Source organism: Dipodomys spectabilis, unplaced genomic scaffold, assembly GCF_019054845.1.
Source record: "Dipodomys spectabilis isolate Male_0828 unplaced genomic scaffold, ASM1905484v1 ptg000380l, whole genome shotgun sequence".
In the NCBI taxonomy this organism is placed as follows: Eukaryota; Metazoa; Chordata; class Mammalia; order Rodentia; family Heteromyidae; genus Dipodomys; species Dipodomys spectabilis.
This window is the reverse complement of record NW_024871057.1, coordinates 313,007-334,879: the sequence shown is the minus strand read 5'-3', so window position 1 is coordinate 334,879 and position 21,873 is coordinate 313,007. Positions and strand designations below refer to the sequence as shown.

At 40.5% G+C, this 21,873-nt stretch overlaps 1 protein-coding gene and 1 pseudogene across 4 annotated transcripts in view; both read left to right on the top strand.

The window, feature by feature from the left end:
* Positions 1–21,873, top strand: part of Ppp3cc (protein phosphatase 3 catalytic subunit gamma) — a 60,964-nt gene that overhangs the window by 13,323 nt on the left and 25,768 nt on the right. For all 4 annotated transcript variants that reach the window (XM_042667201.1, XM_042667202.1, XM_042667203.1 and 1 more), the window contains exons 2-6: positions 7,942–8,139; positions 8,464–8,588; positions 10,710–10,821; positions 15,995–16,140; positions 17,840–17,979. In XM_042667201.1, coding sequence (XP_042523135.1) covers positions 7,942–8,139; positions 8,464–8,588; positions 10,710–10,821; positions 15,995–16,140; positions 17,840–17,979 — 721 coding nt within the window. The remainder of the gene's footprint in view (positions 1–7,941; positions 8,140–8,463; positions 8,589–10,709; positions 10,822–15,994; positions 16,141–17,839; positions 17,980–21,873) is intronic.
* Positions 2,015–3,570, top strand: LOC122096622 (annotated as a pseudogene).

Genomic DNA, 21,873 nt, shown 5'->3' with positions numbered 1-21,873 from the left:
TATTTTTTTAAGGCTATTGCAAATGGGATTGTTTTCCTGATTTTCCTCTCTGGCTGTACATTGTTGATATACAGAAAAGCTATTGATTTTTGTGGATTGATTTTGTAACCTGCTACTGTGCCAAAGTTATTTTTAAGGATTCAGTAATGTTGAGCTTGGCAGCCAGGTCAATTACCCCACAAGGGCACTGAGGCTGCTCCCCATCACCAATCAGAAGCAATCATCTCATGATGGGAACTGAATTGTCCCCTTAAGCAATAAATGAAGACTTTTTGGAGCCAGCTGGACCTCAAAGAACAGGCCTGAGAATGATCAACCAGACGAAGGTGTGAACAAGGTTACTTGCTTTTCTAGCTAGACAGCCCTGGACCCTTGCCTTCCAGGGTTTTCTTTTCCCTTTCTATGAAACCTTAAAGTTCCTGTCAACTCCTCAAAGGTCGGTCACCTGATATTTCTATTCTTCCTGATGGCAGCCATACTGAACAAAGCTCCTTTCTTTTTTTTTTTTTTGTCGGTTGTGGGGCTTGAACTCGGGGCCTGGGCGCTGTCCCTCAGCTCTTCAGCTCAAGGCGAGCGCTCCACCACTTGAGCTACAGCGCCTCTTCCCAAAGCTCCTTTCTTGTCCTTAACTATTACTTGTCTAATTGACATTTTGGAACATGTGACTGAATCTAATCCTCTTCACCCCACCCCCACCCCTTTCCTGTTAGCCAGAACCTTTTCTCTAAAACTCGGGTAGCACTCTTTTTGCCAATCCTGGAGCTTGAACTCAGGGCCTGGGCACTGTCCCTGAGCCTCATTTGCTCAAGGCTAGTGCTTTATCACTTGAGCCACAGCACCCCTTCTGTCTTTTTCTGAGTAGTTTATTGGAGATAACAGTCTCACTGACTTTCCTGCCCTTGGCTGGCTCTAAACCATGATCCTCAAATCTCAGCCTCCTAAATAACTAGGATTATAGCTGTGAACCACTAGTGCCCAGCTTATACTTCAGTTTTTCTACTGGAATACATTATCATTACTATTATAATCATTTCATTTTAACTTTGCTCAAGTTAACTTTTTCATGCTGTTTGTTTTGTAGTAAATACTTTAGAGCAATGCTGTCCAATAGAACTTGTGGCAACGATGGAAAATATATATTTGTGCCCCCCAATATGATAGTTCCTGGGTACACATGAGACTATTGAACATTTGATATGTGACTGATCAATTGAGGATTTAACTTTTACATTTTATTTAATTTTAACTTAATAAAATTTAAGTTTAACTGAGCTTGGGGGATATAATCCCAGTATTGAGATACTGAGGCAGGAGGATCCCAAGATAAAGGCCAGTTTAGACTCCATGGACTATATAACAAGATCTTGACTCAAAAAATAAAGCCAGGTGCTGGTGGCTCACGCCTGTAATCCTAGCTACTCCGGAGGCTGAGATCTGAGGATCACCACTCAAAGCCAGCCCAACAAAAAAGTCTGTGAGACTCTTATCTCCAGTTAAACACTAGAAAACCAGAAGTGGCTCAAGGTGATAGAGCACTAGCCTTGAGCTGAAGAGCTGAGGGACAGCGCCCAGGCCCAGAGTTCAAGCCCCATGACCAACTAACTAACTAATTAACTAACTAAATAAAGTAAGTCAGTCAGGTACACTTGTAATCCTAGCTACTCAGAAGTCTGAGATCTGAGGAATGAAAGTTCATGACATTCTTATCTCCAGTTAATCACCAAAACTAAAAACTGTGAGTAGCGCTGTGGCACAAGTGGTAGAGTGCTTGCCTTGAACAAAAGGAGCTCAGGGACAGCTCCAAGGCCCAGAGTTCAAGCCCCAGGACCAGCACAAAAAAATTAAAAAATTACAATGAAAGCCAGGTGCTGGCGGCTCATTCCTGTAATCCTAAATACTTAGGAGGCTGAGATCTAAGGATCTCAGTTTGAAACCAGCTGTGGCAGGAAAATCCATGAGATTTTTATCTCCAGTTAACTGTCCCAAATCCAGAAGTCCCTCAAAAAGTAAAGAAAGCACCAGCCTTGAGGGAAAAAGTGAAGAGACAGCACCCACGCACATCCTGAGTTCAAGCCCCAGTACTGGCACTATATAAATAAACGTTAAGTTTAGATACACCTGGAAATTAGCTTTTAGGTAAAGCGGCTCTGGAGTTAAGAATGGTTGGAAAAAGCACAAGTGTTTAGAATGATATAAAAGTATGAAGTTGGGGCGTACTATGGGTTTCATTCTTCACGATTACATCAGAGTGGTAATTCTCAGTACGTACAATAGGCTGCATGTTAGAATCACCCGGAAAGATTTCTAAAATGCCAGTTTCCCTTTGCCCTGCTCCACAGAGTGCCGTGTAGCCAAGTGTGGCACAGCGTTCATGGGGCTTCTGTAGAGTGTGAGTGGGTCCCCTGCTGCCACCATAGTGCAGAGTCTGCCTGGAAGGTCTGCCTTAAACTGAAAAGATGATGTCCTTGTGTGATGACCTGGGAGTGGAGACCAGTGACTCAAAAACAGAGGCAGTCCAAAAACTTCAAACTGCTCCAGTCTGTACTTCAGGTGAAGAAGGCAGCCCTCACTCAAACAAAGAGCCAGAGGAAACAAAGCACAGTCCTTGCTGGGGTTATTGACCTGAAGAGGACAGTGCCTCAGATGAAAGGCATGCCAGCACTTGTAGAGCTGTTCCCGGAGGGTTTCCTGCAAGGGGAGTTCTCATTCGCCTAGCTAATGTTCCCTCATGATTCTGAGGAAGTAGGCAGGTGGCAGAGGCAGACTGAGATGGAAGACAGAAGGAATTAGATGGAAAAGTGGTATAAAGACAGACATGCAGCTAGTGGGTTTTTAAGGTGTCTAAATCAAGGTTCTGATGAAGATGAAGATTATGAGTAAGAGGAAAGCTGTATGGGTGGAGCTGCCATTGCTTCACCCATTTCTGTTGTAGAGAAAGACAGAGTTATGAAGAAGATTCGAGACCTCGATCACAGTCTCCCAGAGCTGCTATTCCCCTTCCAATGTATGAGGTACTACATAGACCAAGGTCTCCAACCAGGCCTAGCAACTCCTTCCTAACCAATATGGGAGGCACATAGCATATTAAGATCATGCAGAAGTGGGGCTTCCAGGAAGGCTAGCAGTTGGAGGAAAATGAGCAGGGGCTTCGTACCACATTGTCAGTGGAGACCAGCAAGAAGGGCGGCAAGATCATCAAAGGTGATGCCACTGAGAAGGGAAAGGCTCAGGATGCATCCAACAAGTCAGATTCAAGTCCATTAATGAAGATACTTCAGTGTGCTACTAATGTGGTTCTGCTGAGGAACATGGTTGGTACAGAAGTAGATGAAGACTTGGAAGTTGAAACCAAGGACAAATGTGAAAATATGGCCAAGTTGGAAAATAAATACTTGAAATTCTTGGGATCTCTGATGATGAAGCTGTACAAATATTTTTAGAATTTGAAAGAGTTGAATCAGGAATTAAAGTTGTTGATCTGAATGGTAGGTATTTCGGTGGATGAGTGGTAAAGCATGTTTCTACAATTTGGATAAATTCAGTGTCTTGGATTTGGCAGAGAAAATTTGATTTTAGGGGCTGGGAAGGTGGCTCAGTGGTAGAGCGCTAGCTTTGTATGCATGAGGCCCTGGGTTCGATTCCTCAGCACCACATAAGCAAAAAGAAAAAAGCCGGAAGTGGTGCTGTGGCTCAAGTGATAGAGCACTAGCCTTGAGCTGAAGAGCTGAGGGACAGCGCCCAGGCCCAGAGTTCAGGCCCCACGACCGGACAAAAAAAAAAGAAAGAAAGAAAAAATTTGTTTTAAGAACTAGAATCATTTCTGACAGTACTCAGATGAGCTACACAAACTAGTGAGAAAAGTATCAGCATCATGGTTGTTGGATGTTGTTGGATATCTTCAGAGGACTTCTAAGGGATATATTGATGTATTCCTTTTTTACTTTGTGGTTTTTTTTAATATAGTATAAAATCCTTTAAAAAACCATTTTTTTGAGTCACCAATCTAAAACCAATCAGATGACAATATCAAAAATTGAAATAAGGCCATTATATTTTCAAAAACTCCCAAAGTAGTTTTAATGTGCCTTCAGAGTTAAGAATCAGTGATTCAAAGTAGCACTTCTACACCAATGTGCAGCTGAGGGTCTTGTTAAAATGCAGGCTTGTATTCAGTAGATCATCTAAGTTGGGCCAAATATTCTGCATTCGATAAGCTTCCCAATTACTGTTGCTCCACAGACAATACTTTAGAGTAGCAAGGAATTTTAGGAAAAAGGCCAAGAAAGAGTCTGTTCTGTCTGAAATGAACACTTGGTACCATAAATGCAAAATACAATGTTTTGTTTTTGATCTGACTCAGGTTAGTTTCTGTTTGTCTCAGCAATGGCTATGTATGTAGTACATAAGTACTTACATGTAAGTACTTCAAAGACAAAACTTTATCCATTTCACAGTAGCAGACAGGAGTTTTATTTAGATAAAATAGTCAGGGAAATGATCTTTTAATAGGAGATAAATAGCATTTGAATAGAAAGTTGAGCAGAATGGATGTCAATATCATGTCCAAGCTAATGCAGTATTGTCTATATCTTTCATTGGGGGGGGGGGGGGTAGGGCAATCTTCCTTCATTTTTCTTGTATTTCTGTAATTTGATAAACTATAACTTTTACCAACCAGAAAAAAAGGTTAAGAGTGCAATTGAAAGGTCTCAAGGGGCTGGGAAGATGGCTTAGTGGTAGAGTGCTTGCTTTGCATGCATGAGGCCCTGGGTTCGATTCCTAAGCACCACATAAGCAAAAAGAGAGAAGCCGGAAGTGGCACTGTGGCTAGAGCGCTAGCCTTGAGCTGAAGAGCTGAGGGACAGCGCCCAGGCCCAGAGTTCAGGCCCCACCACCAGACCCAAAAGAAAAATTAAAAAAAATAAAAAATAAATAAAAATAAAAAGTCTCAAAACACCAGCAAAGGCTTAACAAAAGAATAGTTGTGAGCCCAGAGGTCATTTATCCACAAATACCATCATTCAAGGGCTCTAAAATGACAATATTTCTCCTTTTTTTAAATGGTGGAGACTGTGAAAGGAAGTGAAGATTAACAAAATATATCCAAGTGATGAGTGGTAAATGATGTTGCTGATTATGAGAGATTAGTTGTGTTTTTACTTAGAATTTCCTTTTGCTGTTTTTCTACCTCGTATTTAACAAGCTTATTAGCATGCATAAGAATTGTGTGTGTCGGTGGTGGGAGGAGGGGGGAGGTGATCAAAGAGGTAACATTGATCAAGATGCACAGTCTGACTTGCTGAATTGAAACCTCTTTTTATAACCATTAAAATAAAAGTTTTTAAATCTTATTAATTTATTATTATTATGGAGATGATGTACAGAGAAGGATTACAATTACATGAATCAGGTAATGAGTATATTTCCTTTTGTACAGTATCTTCTGTTCCCTCATTCTCTCTCTCCCTCACCTCCCCTCCCACAATTTTTTTTTGGGGGGGGGTCAGTCATGGGACTTGAACTTTGGGCCTGAGCGCTCTATCCCTGAGCTCTTCAGCTCAAGGCTAGCGCTCTACCACTTGAGCCACAGTGTCACTTCCAGTTTTCTGGTGGTTTATTGGAGATAAGAGTCTCACAGACTTTCCTACCTGGGCTGGCTTCACGCATGCAAGGCAAACACTCGACCACTAAGCTACCATCCCAGTCCCATTCCCTAAAATTTTAAAGGATAAAAAAAGAATTACTGGGCTGGGAAGGTGACTCAGTGGTAGAGCGCTTGCCTTGCATGCCAGAACCCCTGGGTTCGATTTCCCAGCACCACATAAGCAAAAAGAAAAAAGCCGGAAGTGGCACTGTGGCTCAAGTGGTAGAGTGCTAGCCTTGAGCTGAATAGCTGAGGGACAGTGCCCAGGCCCAGAGTTCAGGCCCTATGACCGGACCCAAAAAAAAAAAAAAAAAAAAGAATTACTTGGCCTGGGCAATGCCTTGCACTTGTAATCCTAGCTACACAGGAGGCTAAGATTAGAGGATCATAATCCTGGGACAGGAAAGTTTGTGACTCATCTCCAACTAACCACAGAAAAAGCCAGAAGTGGTGCTGTAGCTCAAGTGCTAGAGCACTTAGCCTTGCACAAAAAAGTAGTTCAGGGACATTGCCCAAGGCAAGTTCAAGCCCCAGGACCCACAAAAAAGAGAATTATTTGGTTCTGGGCATGGTAGCATATATTCAAAATCCCATAATGAGACTCTTTGTCAAAAAGGATGGTGTACTTAGGGGAGGAGTCCAATGGTATAACACCTCTGAACAGCTAATGAACTATTTAACAAAATGAATGCTAGGTATTTTGGGAGTCTGAAATCAGGAGAATTATAGTTTAAGGACAGCCTAGGCATTCACATGAGATCCTATCTCAACCACTAGCTGAGTGCCAGCTATTGGTGCTGTGGCTCAAGTGGTAGAGCTTTGAGCAAAAGAAGCTCGGGGACAGTGACCAGGCCCTGAGTTCAAGCTCCAGGACTGGGAAAAAGTCACACTTCTGAAACATGATTTGATTAGCTCAGTTTTGTGGAAACAATTAATGCCATTCAGTGTTGGTTACTTTTTTGGTGTCTACAAAGGCTTTTAATTTAACATTTATGTTTTTTGTTTTTTTTTTTGGGTCCGGTCGTGGGGCCTGAACTCTGGGCCTGGGCGCTGTCCCTCAGCTCTTCAGCTCAAGGCTAGCACTCTACCACTTGAGCCACAGCGCCACTTCCGGCTTTTTTTTCTTTTTGGCTTATGTGGTGCTGAGGAATCGAACCCAGGGCCTCGATCATGCAAGGCAAGCGCTCTACCACTGAGCCACCTTCTCAGCTCCTTAACATTTAAAGCAATGTTTTTGAGTAAATTTTCTTCAATGTTAATATATGGTGTTTGTGTAACATTTAACACTTGAACAATAAATGTGTGATAGAGTTGGGTGGCAAGTTAAGGAGTAACTGTTGGAACACATGTGGGCCTCATCCTCCACAGCTGGTACTTTTTTTTTTTTGGTCATTGTGGAGGTTTGAACTGAGAACCTCTGGCTTGCTTGTTCAGCTGGTGTTCTACTACTTGAATCATGCTTCTAGCCTAATGTTTTTGGTGATTATTGTAGAGATGCCCAGACTGGCTTCCAATTGCTATCTTACCACTGACACCCAGCAGTTACTCTTGTTCTATTTTACTTACAATTTCTTTTTTTTTTTTTTAACACTTTTTTCACTAATAGGAAGATAAAGACATTAATAATTGTGTAAAATGTGTCTCTCACTTGTAGCTTGTTTTACCTGAATGTATCGGTGTCAGGTCATATTTTGGTAGTTTTGAAATGGCACACACACACACACACACACACACACACACACACACACACACACACACACACACACACACACACACACACACGAAACTGCAATCCAATACTCAGATCTTAGTCTCCTTAGCAGCTAGAATTCCAGACATGAGCCACTGGTACCCAGCAGACATCTTTTTAAGTTGATCATTTATCTTAGAATAAGATATTTCAGAATGTATTAGAAATTTCCTCAGATAATTCTGTTGTGAATGAAATTCTGGTGGTTTACTTGATCTAATTTACTACATAAAAGAAATATGCTCCTGGTTATTACCTATGTCCTTTTTTTTTTTTGGTTGGTTGTGGGGCTTGAACTCAGGGCCTGTGCACTGTGCCTGAGCTCTTTTTGTTCAAGGCCAATGCTCTACCACTTCGAGCCACAGCTCAACTTCCAGTTTTCTGGTGATTAATTGGAGATAAGAGTCTCGTGAACTTTCCTGCCTGGGCTGGCTTTGAACCACAATCCACAGATCTCAGCCTCCTTAGTAGCTAGGATTACAGACAGGAGCCACACCAGTGCCCAGCATTAGCTATGTACTTTAAGTATTTCAACTTGTTTTTCTAGGTGTCCCCTTTCCTCCAACTCAAAGGCTTACTATGAAGGAAGTATTTGAGAATGGAAAACCTAAAATGGATGTTTTGAAAAACCATTTGATAAAGGAAGGCCGAGTGGAAGAGGAAGTAGCCTTGAAGATAATCAACGATGGGACTGCCATCCTGAAACAAGAGGATACCATGATTGATGTGGAATCTCCAATCACAGGTAGGAAAATAAAAGGTGCCGTTGAGATTCAAGCAATTCTGAGAAGTGATATAACTAACCACAAAGTGGTGGGATAACTTTTCTAGGAATTTTGAGACTATATTAGGACTGGTTAGATAGTTTTTGCTTCTTGAAATAATAACAATATCAAATGTCTGTTTTTTCCAGGAGGACTATTTAGTACCAGTAGATTAACTATAATTGTGTAGTAATACAGCAAAATCTAAAGTAATTTAAATCAATAGTTACACTGTGATCCTTGTTGGCATAATGCCTTATTTCTCCTATGACATAACTTTTCGCTTACATGTCTTTTTTGCCTAGTGTGTGGTGACGTTCATGGACAATTCTTTGATCTGATGAAGTTGTTTGAAGTTGGAGGATCACCTTCTAATACACGCTACCTCTTTTTGGGTGACTATGTGGATAGAGGCTATTTCAGTATAGAGGTAAAAATTAACCTCGGTGTGTTGGACCTATCATATTCTCTTTTAAGAGAATTTATTTTTAAAAGTTTGCTTTCCATTCCTGAATAGAAGAAATGAAAATGTGTACACTGTTAGAATTTATACCTTATTACTTTCAACATTAACTGATACAACAAAAATCTCTTTCTCTAGCATATGGAAGGCTGCATAAAGCCAATTTTGAAAATAAGTTTAAGTGTTTATTAACCTTTCCTCTTTGAAGATAGTGTACAGGCTGTATCTAAAGGACCCTTTTCACCTAAATAGGGTTTGGATTAGCTGACCCTAATTATAAGACCATAAGCTGTTTGGCTACAATTAACTTTAGATTAAGCAGGCACTTAGCTTATTGTAGAAGTAATTTCTGGTACTATTGTACATGGCAAGTAAGCATCTAATAGATATTCATTGAAGGGGAAAAATAAATTACAGTTAAGTTAGTGAAATGTTATAATGTACCCTTATATATTTTGAGAAATGAATGTAGGAACATGGTTAGAATTAAAAACAATTACATGCTTTAATGTGTAAAATAAAAAATAATTAAGAACCTAGTACTAGGTCATGAATACTGTGAAATATATAATATATTCATATTCAACTCACATGCTTCTCAAAAGTGGAATGACTTCAGTACAAATAATCTTAGTTTCAGAATATGAGATTCAAAACAGTCTGCTTGCCTTAGCATTTTAACGTTGTCATTCCTGCCTACCCTTCATGGTGTGAGACTCTCAATGTAATAAGCCTTCTAGTGGCAAAAGATTTAATCTTTATGTCACTCACTCAAATACAAACCAACTATTTTACCTAAGGCTCAAAGAAGCTGCCCAAGGAGTGATAAACAGTAAAACAAATGGAACTGAGCACTTGTGGCTCCTGCCTGAAATCCTAGCTACTCTGGAGGCTAAGATCTGAGGATCATGGTTTCAAGCCAACCCAGGCAGGAAGCCCATGTGACTCTTTATCTACAGTTAATCACAAAAGTGGAGTTATTCAAGTAGTAGAATGCTAGCCTTGAGCAAAAGTTGCTCAGGGACAGTGCCTAGGCCCAGAGTTCAAGCCCCAGTACTGGGGAAAAAATTGATTCTACAAGTTAGTTAAATGGCAAAAAGTATAATTTTATCTGCTAGTGACAAAAATTTAGTGTCAAATATGAAGGCAAAAAGTTAATGCTATAAACTAAGAAAGTAGTCCTATTTTCCTGCTGTTCAGTAAGTGTCCATACTTGCCAGCTATCATTCAAAAGCCTCCCAGTTGCTTCCCACATTTTAAGACAGTTAAATAAAAAGTATGGATGTGGGGCTGGGAAGGTGGCTCAGAGGTAGAGTGCTTGCATTGCATGCATGAGGCTCTGGGTTCGATTCCTCAGCACCACATAAGTAAAAAGAAAAAAGCCGGAAGTGGTGCTGTGGCTCAAGTGGTAGAGTGCTGGCCTTGAGCTGAAGAGCTGAGGGACAGTGCCCAGGCCCAGAGTTCAGGCCCCATGACCGGACCCCCCCCCCCCAAAAAAAAAAGTATAGATGTTTGGGTTCAGGTGGCTGACACCTGTAATCCTAGCTCCTCAGGAGGCTGATATCCCATGATTGTGGTTTGAAGTTAGCCCAGGCAGAAAAGTCCATGAGACTCTTATCTCCAATAAACTACCAAAACGCTGGAAGTATAGCAGTAGAGCACTAGCCTTGAGCAAAAGTGGCTCAGGGACAAAGCCCAGGCCCTGATTTCAAGCCCCACAAACTGGTACGCGTGCTCGCACACCCACACACACAGAGAAAAGTATGGATGTTTGAAAGACATAATACAAGCTTATTTTATTGTGTTTATAACAATATATGCAGATTTTAGGACTAAAATTGTGTGTATGTGTGTGTTTCAGAGAGTTGTAGATTAGGTAGAATATGGAAACTTATTTCTATGAAGGCATCTTACTATACTCTGTTACATTATAGAACAACAAAGGTACCCCATTCAGAAGCTAGATTTCCTCTTTTTCAACTTGGCAGTGGCAATGAGAGTCATCATAGTAAGCCATTTGGACTTATATAAACTGTCTTTATGTGTTATAGTCACAAAGAAAATTTTATTCTTGGATTTGTCTTGTAGTGTGTGCTGTATTTATGGGGTTTAAAGATTAATTATCCTCACACATTCTATCTGCTTCGAGGAAATCATGAATGCAGGCATCTTACAGAATATTTCACCTTCAAACAGGAATGTAAGTATAATCACTCCTTTTTAGTTATTCTGTAGCCTGTCCCCAAGTAAGTCAAATATAAAGAGAAAGAGTGCTGGGCATGGTGGAGCACCCAAAAGGCTAAGGGAATAGGATTGAAAGTTAGAGGCCAGTCTGGGCTACCTAGCAACACTCTGTCAAAATGAAATGAAAGAGATAAAAGATCATTAATAGAACTTAAATGCTTCATCTTGTTTTTCTCCTTCCTCTTTTTGGTTATTCTTTGTTTTCTTGTTCAGAATTAAGGTTCTAGGGCTGGGAAGGTGGCTCAGTGGTAGAGTGCTTGCCTTGTATACATGAGGCTCTGAGTTCAATTCCTCAGTACCACACAAGCAAAAAGAAAAAACTGGAAGTGGCGCTGTGGCTCAAGTGGTAGAGCGCTAGCCTTGAGCTGAAGAGCTGAGGGACAGTGCCCAGGCCCAGAGTTCAGGCCCCACGACCGGACCAAAAAAAAAAAGAATTAAGGTTCTAAGCAGGGCGCTGGTGGCACATACCTGAAATCCTGGCTACTTAGGAGGCTGAGCTATGAGGATCATGGTTCAAAGCCAGCCCAGGCAGGAAAGACCATGAGACTCTTATCTCCCATAAACGACCAGAAAACCGGAAGTGGTACTGTGGCTCAAGTGGTAGAGTGCTAACCTTGAGCTGAAGAGCTGAGGGGACAGTGCCCAGACTCAGAGTTCAAGCCCCATAACTGATTAAAAAAAAAAGAATTAAGGTTCTAGCCAAGCTCTGGTGGCTCACACCTGTAATCCTCGCTACTCAGGAGGCTGAGATCTAAGGATCATGATTCAAAGCCAGCCTGGATAGGACATTCCATGAGATTCTTATCTCCAGAAGTGGTGCTGTGACTCAAAGTGGTAGGACACTAGCCTTGTGCAAAAGAGTTCAGGGACAGCATCCAGGCCCTGAGTTCAAGTCTCATGACCAATAACAGTAACAAAAAAAGAAGGTTCTGTTGGGGGACAGGGGCAATGAGAGAGGCGCCATAAGAATGTGGGAGGAAAGGTGAGCAAACTCAGTCATTATAGTCAATGTATTTTTTTTTTTTTTGGGTCCAGTCGTGGGGCCTGAACTCTGGGCCTGGGCGCTGTCCCTCAGCTCTTCAGCTCAAGGCTAGCGCTCTACCACTTGAGCCACAGCGCCACTTCCAGCTTTTTTCTTTTTTCTTATGTGGTGCTAAGGAATCGAACCCAGGGCCTGAGGCATGCAAGGCAAGCGCTCTACCACTGAGCCACCTTCCCAGCCCTAGTCAATGTATGTTATGTAAAAATGGAACTACATAACTTGAGAGGTAGGGTTGGATGAGGGAAAATGGGGGAGACATTGATCAAGATGCATTGTACTTATAGCCTGATTTATGGAATTGAAACCTCTTTGTACAACTACTTAATAAGGAAAAGAAAATGAGCTCTTTGAAGCTGTTGTCTGTTGGTTAAAACTCAGTGTTTATGCAGTACTTGCAAATTCTTTTATTAATAGGTAGATCTCAGTTTTGTGGTACTTTGTGTACTCACATTAATTCTTTTGTTTTGTTTTGCTTTGTTTTTGGGGTCCGGTCGTGGGGCTTGAACTCTGGGCCTGGGTGCTGTCCCTAAGCGAACCCAGGGCCTCTGGCATGCAAGGCAAGCGCTTTTTACCACTGAGCCACCTTCCCAGCCCTTCTTTTGTTTTGTTAACGTACATTATTAGTAAAAGAGGGTTTCATTGATAGTTCCATAGATGTATATAAGATACTTTGAATAACTTTACTCCTCTTATATTAACTTAATTCTTTTCCTCCATCTCCTGTTTTCAAATGGTGCTTAGTTGATTTCATTATGCTATATGTGTGACTACATGTGGGTATGTGTGTATGTTTGTGGGTCATGTGTGTATTTGTAACATAATTCAAACTTCCCAATCCCCTCCCCCTCCAATCCCCTTAACCTCCTCTTTACTCCCTTTGCACTTTCTACTCACACTCTTGCTGCCAGTAGTTTCCAGCATTGGGGATGGCATTTGCCCTAGGTGCCTTCTTCCCAGCAGAACCTGAAAGGAAAGGCTATGATTATTAAAAGAAATTTTTAGAGAATGAAGACTTAAAAAAAAGTCTTTCAAAGTCAGGTACTGGTGGCTGATACCTGTAATTCTAGCTACTCAGGAGGCTGAGATCTGATAATCACCATTCAAAGCCAGCCCTGGAAGACAACTCTGGGAGACTCATCTCCAATTAACCCAAGAAACTGAAAACACCGAGAAATTGGTTGTCTATTAAGTGGTGATAATATGTACAGTATACTTTTTCATAGCCTTATTATTTTTAGCCATTTATATGTGTTAACTGATTTTTAATGCAAACAAATAAAAATTAGAACAAATATTCAATTAGTTGTGATTTCTTTCTTGTAAACATTGCTCTCAAAAATCACTGAATTCTGAATTCTCGTTTTATTACTATATTATTGATACTCATTAGAACTTGAATCAATATGACCCTATGTCTAGAATACATTTTTTGTTCACTGTACTGAGTATTGTTTTATAGGACATAGCTCAAGAAATTTAATGAAAACAAAACACTTGATTCAGCTTGCTTAACCTTTGGAAATCTTATTTGGCTATTTAAGTTATATTAAATATTTTACTTAAAAATAATGATTAGAAGCTGGGTGTCAGTGGTTCAAGCTTATAATTCTAGCTACTTAGGAGTCTGAGATCAGAGATCATAGTTCAGAGTCAGCCTGTGCAGGAAAGTCTGTGAGACTCCAATTAACCTAGCACTGTAGCTCAAAGTGGTAGAGCACCAGCCTTGAGCAAAAAAGCTCAGGGACATCTCCTTGAGTTCAAGCCCCATGACTTACAAAAAAATAAAGCCAGAAATGGAGTTGTGGTTCAAATGGTAGAGCCCTAGACTTGAGTGAAAAAACTCAAAAGATAGTGCCCAGGCTGTGAGTTTAAGCCCAATAATGGGAACACACAGACACACACACAAAGAAAAATAATTGGGGCTCATGTATATAATTCAAGCGGTAGAGTGCCTACCGAGAAAGTATGAAGCCCTGAGCTCAAACTGTCATATAACCAGAAAAAGAAAGAAAATGATTAGGAGTAGTATAGAGAGCCTGAACAGGTTTAAGTTCTTATTCTGTCAGTGACTTGTAAATCTGGTTGGGTAAATTCAATTTCTAAGCTTGTAAATTATAAGTATATTAAATTATAGTAATGTACATTAGAGAGTTTCTGTGAGGATTGAATAATTGTTTTGGTTTATATGTACATAGTCACTACTATGTTCCAGATATCATTAAATACATTTAAATGCATTTTTAATACTCATAGCATCCTTGAATTGTCAATATTGTAGATATTGTGTCCATTTTACAGATGTGAAAACCATAATACACAGTGAAATCAGCTCAATATCTCATGAGGTGGTACCGGGGGCAGAGGTGAGGTTCAAACTGACTGAGACAGTGGGGTTCTGGCCACGTGCTGTGTTGCCTGTGCAGCTCACGGATGGGCATATTGGGAACCTCTAAGAAATTCCAATAATATTGTAAATATAATATGCAAGGATTAGGTATTCATTGGAAAGTTAAAAAAATATAGTTAGGCAAATTAAAAAGCCTATATTGAGGCTTAGGGCTCTTACAAAGGAAATTGAGAGCTGTGTCTTATAGAGTTTTTGGAAGAAAAGTCCAATACTGGCACAAATGATTTTGGTATTACTTTCAGCAGACTTTATTCCCAATGATTTATGTGTGTGTATGTGTATGTATGTGTGTTCGTGGGTTCACAGTTTTGCGTATATGCGTGCACACACCGGTCCTTGGGCTTGAACTCAGATCTTGGGTGCTGTCCATGGGCTTTTGCTCAAGGCAGATAAAAGTCTCACAGACATTCTTGCCTGGGCTAGCTTTGAATCCTCAGCCTCGTAAATAGCTAGAATTACAGATATAAGCCACAAGCATTATTTTTATAAGGCCCAGAGTGGCCTTGAATTTCCTGTATTTGCCTCCTGAGTAGATAGTATTATAGATGTGTGTTGCCACTCATGACCCAGTTTTCCTCCATAACAACTATGTAGTGAGAACAATCATGGTCTCATAAAAATTACATTTATTCCTTTTAAGGTTAGTAACTTCCACTAGGAAGATTCCTCCTCGTAAAAGGTTTCAAATCACCATCCTGATGGTGTTAGACCAACTCTCCAATCTATGAACCCTTCCAAATCATACCCAAACCTTAGCACCAGAGAAGAAAAGCTCATTTTTAATTTTTCCACCTATTATTTCATGGCCTCTCCTTTCTAGAGAATTGTGGAAACCCTGCTGCTCATTTAAAAATGTAATTCATTAAGCCTAACATTTTCCCACAAAACAGAGACAGGATGTCCTTCATCTATGAGTTGTAAAAAATCATGAACAAAATATACGAAATTGAATGAGGAAACAGTTAATGGTATTGTGGAAACAGAATCTATAAATCAGGAAGCCACCTTAGCTGAGAAGCCTCATGCATCATAAGTGCCAGTATCTCTTATGAACCCTTTATTGCAGTTTACATGGTCCCAAAGGATCATACCAGTTATGAGTCACCTCCTGTAGAGGAGCCCAAAGCTGTAGACTCCCGCCAGGTAACTAGATAATGTTCACCATAAACAATGCTGCCTAATAAGACAGCTAAATGGGGCCTTACCAGGTTTCTAGGGCAACAAAGCCAGGAAGTTAGTCCCAGGTCATGCCTGTCTTCGGGAGATAGATTTTGTTAGCTCTTTACAACTTTTCCAAGATCTTTTTTGTTGTTGTTGTTGGTTGTGGGCCTTGAACTCTGGGCCTGGGCGCTGTCCCTCAGCTCTTCAGCTCAAGGCTAGCACTCTACCACTTGAGCCACAGTGCCTCTTCCGATTTTCTGAGTGGTTTATTGGAGACAACAGTCTCACAGTCTTTCCTGCCTGAGCTGGCTTTGAACCGTGATCCTCAGATCTCAGCCTCCTGAGTAGCTAGGATTACAGGCGTGAGCCACCGACACCTGGCTTTCCAAGATCTTTTAACAAGATGATTTTCAAATTTGCCCAAAGTAGATGGTTTTGAATAGCTTCAAAACTTTCTGGTTTATATCCTTTTTCATTTATTACAGCTTTTCTTCCCTATTTCTTTTTTCTTTTTGGTAGGTCGGATCAAATATTCAGAACATGTGTATGATGCATGTATGAATACATTTGACTCTCTTCCTCTTGCTGCCCTCTTAAACCAACAGTTTCTCTGTATACATGGAGGAATGTCACCTGAAATTACTTCTTTAGATGACATTAGGAAAGTAAGTAGATCTTATTCACATACACGGTCAACCAGTACATCTTAATTTGTAAATATATACATAATCAAAGAAAATAGAAATTACTTGTGATCTTATTGTAAGTCAACTACTGTTAATACATTGAGATATATATATATATATATATATATATATATATATATATATATATGACAGAAATATTCTTCTTTTTTAAACTTAAATCCTGCCTTTACTGGCTAGAAGTGTAACATTCTTGGAGTGCAGCACTGAAACTTACATCACAGTGAGAAAGGAAGAAACCAAGCTCTAATCCCAGTCTGCCACTGATTGTAGCCTTGACTAAATTATGTAATTTCTTAGCATATTTGTATGTGTGTGAAATTTGGAAATTGGAATCTGTAGTCTGAGGACTTGGCTAGCTATGAAATTCATTGACATTAACCTTTTAGATGATTAATTGTTGCATCTACCTTACATGGTGATTATTTCTAAGAATCTGTATTTTCTCTCTTAACCTTTTTGTTCTCTTAGTTCTCTCATATAGGTGCTAAAACTAAAGATTATTTTGTTCATAAAACTTTTCTCTGAATTAAAAGACTCGACTCCTCAGTATAAAAAGGTTTACCTGCATGAACTGGCTTTTCGTCTGCCTCATTGTTTTAAATACCTAGCATGTAAATTCTGCATCAGTTGTATTAACAAAAAGCTCCAGACTTCAGAAGGCCTTGTTTTAACAATAGGCTATTCTAGTTACTGGTGTTCTCTGAATTTTTATGCTCTTAACTAAAGCAGTAGTGACTAAAAGCTTTTGATTGATATTGAAATGACTCTACTGCAAAAAAAAAAAAAAATAGAAAGGAAAAAAAGCCTTTTACAAAATAAAACTAGCATTCTTTTGTAATAGTCTATTGAAATGAAATAAACAATGAACAGAACAATTGTATAAAACCTTGCTTTTCTGGTAACATTGGCTCTCATGGACAATTGGAATTATCTTTACGTAGTCTTTCTAAAGTATTACCCTTCAGATTAGAGGCAAGACTCATGCTTAGTGAATGGGAGTCCCTGAATTCAAACCCAAGTACTGGACCTCCCAAGAGAAGATAAATACTTTGTACAATTATTTAAAGATAATAAAAATAAATTTTAAAAAGATCAAATAGTCCAGGCACTGGTGGCTCACACTGTATTCCTAGCTACTCAGGAGGCTGAGATCTGAGGATCACAGTTCAAAGTCAGCCCAGGCAGGAAAGTCCCAGTGAGACTGTGAGACTCTTATCTCCAATTAACCACCAGAAGACCGGAAGTGACACTGTGACTCAAGCGGTAGGGCACTCACCTTGAGCTGAAGAGCTCAGGGACAGCCCCAAGCCCAGAGTTCAAGCCCCATGACTCACAAAAAAAAAAAAAAAAAAGATCAAATGGTGTGTTTCTGCAGTAGTTGATTTCACATTTGAATGGAATGAGTACTGCTTTCAAACTGATATGGAAAGGTCTTTTTCTACCATATGGGTAGATGACAGGAATAGTTATAAGTATTACTACAGAAAATAATAAGAAATTATGTATCTAAAATTTAAAATGTTCATTTTTCTTTTGCAGGAACACCCTTCTGGGGTCTGCTGTCTCCTTTCCCAATAACATTCCTGTAGGTAGAGGGCATTTTTGACCTTTTGTTTTTCTGATGTTTTTTTTCTTTTGGCTTTTCTGTATCTTCCAGTTGGACAGGTTTGTTGAACCTCCTGCCTTTGGGGCAGTATGTGACTTGCTTTGGTCTGATCCCTCAGAGGATTATGGCAGTGAGAAGACTGTGGAGCATTATACGCACAACACTGTCCGAGGATGCTCTTACTTTTTCAGGTAAGCTAATCCTCAAAGGAGAAAAGAATGAGAGAAGCTGTGATGTATTACATCAAGGTTTTGTTGTTGTTGTTGCCAGTCCTGGAGCTTTGCCCTGGGCACTGACCCTGAGCTTCTTTTGCTCAAAGCTAGTACTCTACCATTTGAGCCATGGCATTACTTCCAGCTTTTTCTGTGTATGTGGTACTGTGAAATCGAACCCAGGGCTTCATACATGCTAAGCAAGCACTCTACCACTAAGCCACATTCCCAGACCATATCAAGTCCTTGATATCTCAGACATCTATAGTAAAGTGACTTGTTTATTTTCTTTCATGATATAGGGAATTAAACCTACGGCTTCACACATACTAGGCATATGCTTATTAAATTCCTTAGCAGAATGCAGGAAACTCCTGTTTGTTTTATACTTTCTTAGGTATTATACCCAAAGAAGTGCCTGCATGTCTTTCAGTGACTAAATGATCTAGATCATTTGTTCTTGAACATCATTTATGCGCTTTCACTAAAAAATAATCAGCCTGGTGCTGGTAGCTCATGCATATAATCCTAGCTAGTCAGGAGGCTGAGATATAAGGATCACAGTTCCAAACCAGCCTGGAGAGGAAAGTCTGTGAGACTCATCTCCAGTTAATCACCTCAGAAAAACCAGAAATGGAGTTGTGGCTCAAGTAGTAGAGCATTATCCTTGAGTAAAAAAGCCGAAGGATAGTACCTAGGCACTGAGTTTAAGCCTCAGGACCAGCACGTGTGCAATTTTACACATACACACACACACAAGAATCTTGGCTGTTTCCCCAGGGATTCTGATTCATTAGGTCTGAGACTGGAGTCCTGTTATGTTTTTGAAACTCTCCAGCTTTTGTAACCACTGGTATAGATAACGATATAAAAAGAACAAGATTGTGATCTAAGCCTAAGACACTTCCTGGAAGTTGGCTGTTATCCTAAAGGTCACATGGGAGCTTTTGTTGTGTTTTGCCATTCAAAAATAGGAAGATACAAGAGTGCTTGAAATATAAATAAATTATTTTTAATTTCAACATTTCAATTTGACAGTGAAACTAGTTTTATTCCTCAGACTCAAACTCCGGGGTTCTACATGTCAGGTCCAGCCACTTGTTCCTATATAGCCAAGTAGGAGACAAGATGAAGGACAGGGAAAGTTCAGCCATTATATTCTTCACTCCAGAGTTTCTAATTTTTTAATGGTATCTACGTCTTTATTAAAATCTCTATTACACAGAAGCCTTGTGCTTTCTCTGCTTGCTTCTCATGGCTAGCTTGAATAGCTTCCAGACCTGCCTTTTGCTGGTTAATTGGAGATAGACTCTCAAACTTCTCTACCCATGCTGGTTTAAAACTGAGATCCTTAGCCAGACATTGGTGGCTCATGCCTGTAATCCTAACTATACTGGAGACTGAGATCTGAGGATTGTGGTTTGAAGCCAGCCTAGTCAGGAAAGTCTATGAAACCTGTCTCCAGTAAACTACTCAGAAAAAGATAGAAGTGGTGCTGTGGCACAAACCACATGCACAAACCAAACCTATGCTCTTTCAGGTCTCAGCCTCCACCTCCTAAGTAGCTAGGATTGCAGGTATGAGCCTATGTTTCTGTATTCTTCTGATTTCAGTTAGTTGTCTGTGTTCTCTTACAGTTCATTGAGCTTCTTTCAGTCTGTTCTTTGTCCTGCAATTCACAAAAGCTCCATTTCTTTAGGGTTCCCGGAGCTTGATTAATTTTCTTTGATGGTGTCTTGTTTGCCTGATTCTTTAAGATACTTGTATACTTACATTGGTGCTTGCATTTAGAAGAACACACACATCTTCTCTAGTTTTTACACATTAGTCTTCACACTAGTTTGTTTTGTAAATAAATACCTTCTCATGCTGGTTTCCTAGACCAATGAGGCTACTCTGAGATGGTGGTTGAACGGGCTGAGAGCTAAACCATGGGACTACAGTAAGGCCCACAGTTGGTAGGCCTTCTGTGAGGGCATGGGTAGGCATGTCCCTGAGTGGACCCAAGTGCCTCTGGAATTTGCTAGAATGATATTCAAGCTGGGTCATGAAAGACCCCAGACTCACTGGGATGCTTTCTTCAATGGGAGGGCACCCCAAGAACCAAGACTCCAAGCCAGCAGCTGTAATAAGCAAGAGGAGTTTATTTGGCGTTTGCGCAAACGGGCTCTCTGTCCAGGGCAGACAGGAAGCCCCGAACCGCGGTTACAGGCATTCTTAAAGGCAAAAACCACAAGATTAGCATATAACACCAGGTGTCCCCGGGATTGGCCCATTTAAAAGTCACTATACACTCCAGCAATCATTTTTTCTATGTGGGGAAGTTTATAACACTCTTTGTAATAAAACAATTGGCACGGATGATCAAACGGAGGTAGTCACTCTGGGAGATAAGGGTTAGGGAGTTTACAGAGTTACAGGCTTGTGATTGATTAACATTTGGCCTAGTTTGCTGGACTTGCCAGGTGGTCCTTATCTTGGGTCCCTATCTTGGGTCCCTATCTTGGGTCCCTATCTTGGGTCCCATTTGGCCACTTGGGGAATTTACTTGTTTGTTCTTTATCTATGACCACAAACCTTGTCCCAGGGGCCGGCATCTGGGAGAGACTTTTTACTCAATTCCTTATTTCCAGAAGGGAGGGGGGTTAGTGCTAGGGCGAGCAAGTTTACAAAAGCAAAACCAGCAGTTAGCAATTGTAAAATGTAACTCTAATTTTTAATTTTTCAGGTCACAGGGCTGGTTCAGATCTGCATTTGGGACTAGTCACCAATTCTTTTACGATGACCATGGATAGTTGTGGATCCCAGCATGTGTCTGGGCAAGCAGGTCTTATCTGGACCACAGTAGAGCTGGAGTACGGTTACAGTGTGGCTTCTGGTCCACTGTTGGCAAGTTTATTACTGGAGGCAGTTAGTAGCCATGGCTCCTCCTAGGGGCCTAGCTGTGGTTGAAGCTCCTGGCATGATTTGAACAAGTAGGACTGGAATTACTGCACAAAAGGCTGGACTGCTCAGGGCCTGCAGCTGGGACTAGGATAGAGATCCTACCTTTTCAAAGTGATCTTCCTTATTCTTGTGTTTCACAAGGTTCCACAACTTCCTACTTCATTGTCAAGGCCCCACTAAAGCACTTAGTCTGTGTTTGGACAAAGACTATCTATTCTGACATATCGATGTTGTCACTAACAGTCTATTTTATTTTTTATTTTTATTATTTTTGTCGGTCGTGGGGCTTAAACTCTGGGCCTAGGCACTGTCCCTCAGCTCTTCAGCTCAAGGTGAGTGCTCTACCATTTGAGCTACAACACCACTTCCGGTTTTCTAGTGGATTATTAGAGATAGGAGTCTCATGGTCTTTCCTGCCCGAGCTGGCTTTGAACCGAAATCCTCAGATCTCAGCCTTCTGTAGTTAGGATTACAGGTGTGAGCCACCTGCGCCAGGCTACTTATGGTCTATTTTAAAAGTAATTTTTTTTCTAGTGAGCATATGTGAAATGAAGATTAGAAAAAATTAGATAATTAGGGATTGAGTGTGGTGGTACATGCTGTAATCCCAGCTACTTGGGGAAATAGAGACAGGACCATACTTTGAGGTCAGCCTGGCCAAAGTTAACTCAAGACCCATCAGAAAAATAAAAGCAAAAGAACTAGGGGTGTAGCTCAAATGATAAAGCACTTAGCAAACATGGTCCTGTCCTACAAATTGCGTGATTGATTAACACCTGGATAATGCCAGGTTAAATTAGCATTTTACATTTATTCATATCAAGTATTTGTCATTCAAAAAACTAATAATATTTTTAGAGCCAGGCACTGGTAGCTCATGCCTGTAATCCTAGCTACTCAAAAGGCTGAGATCTAGGGATCACAGTT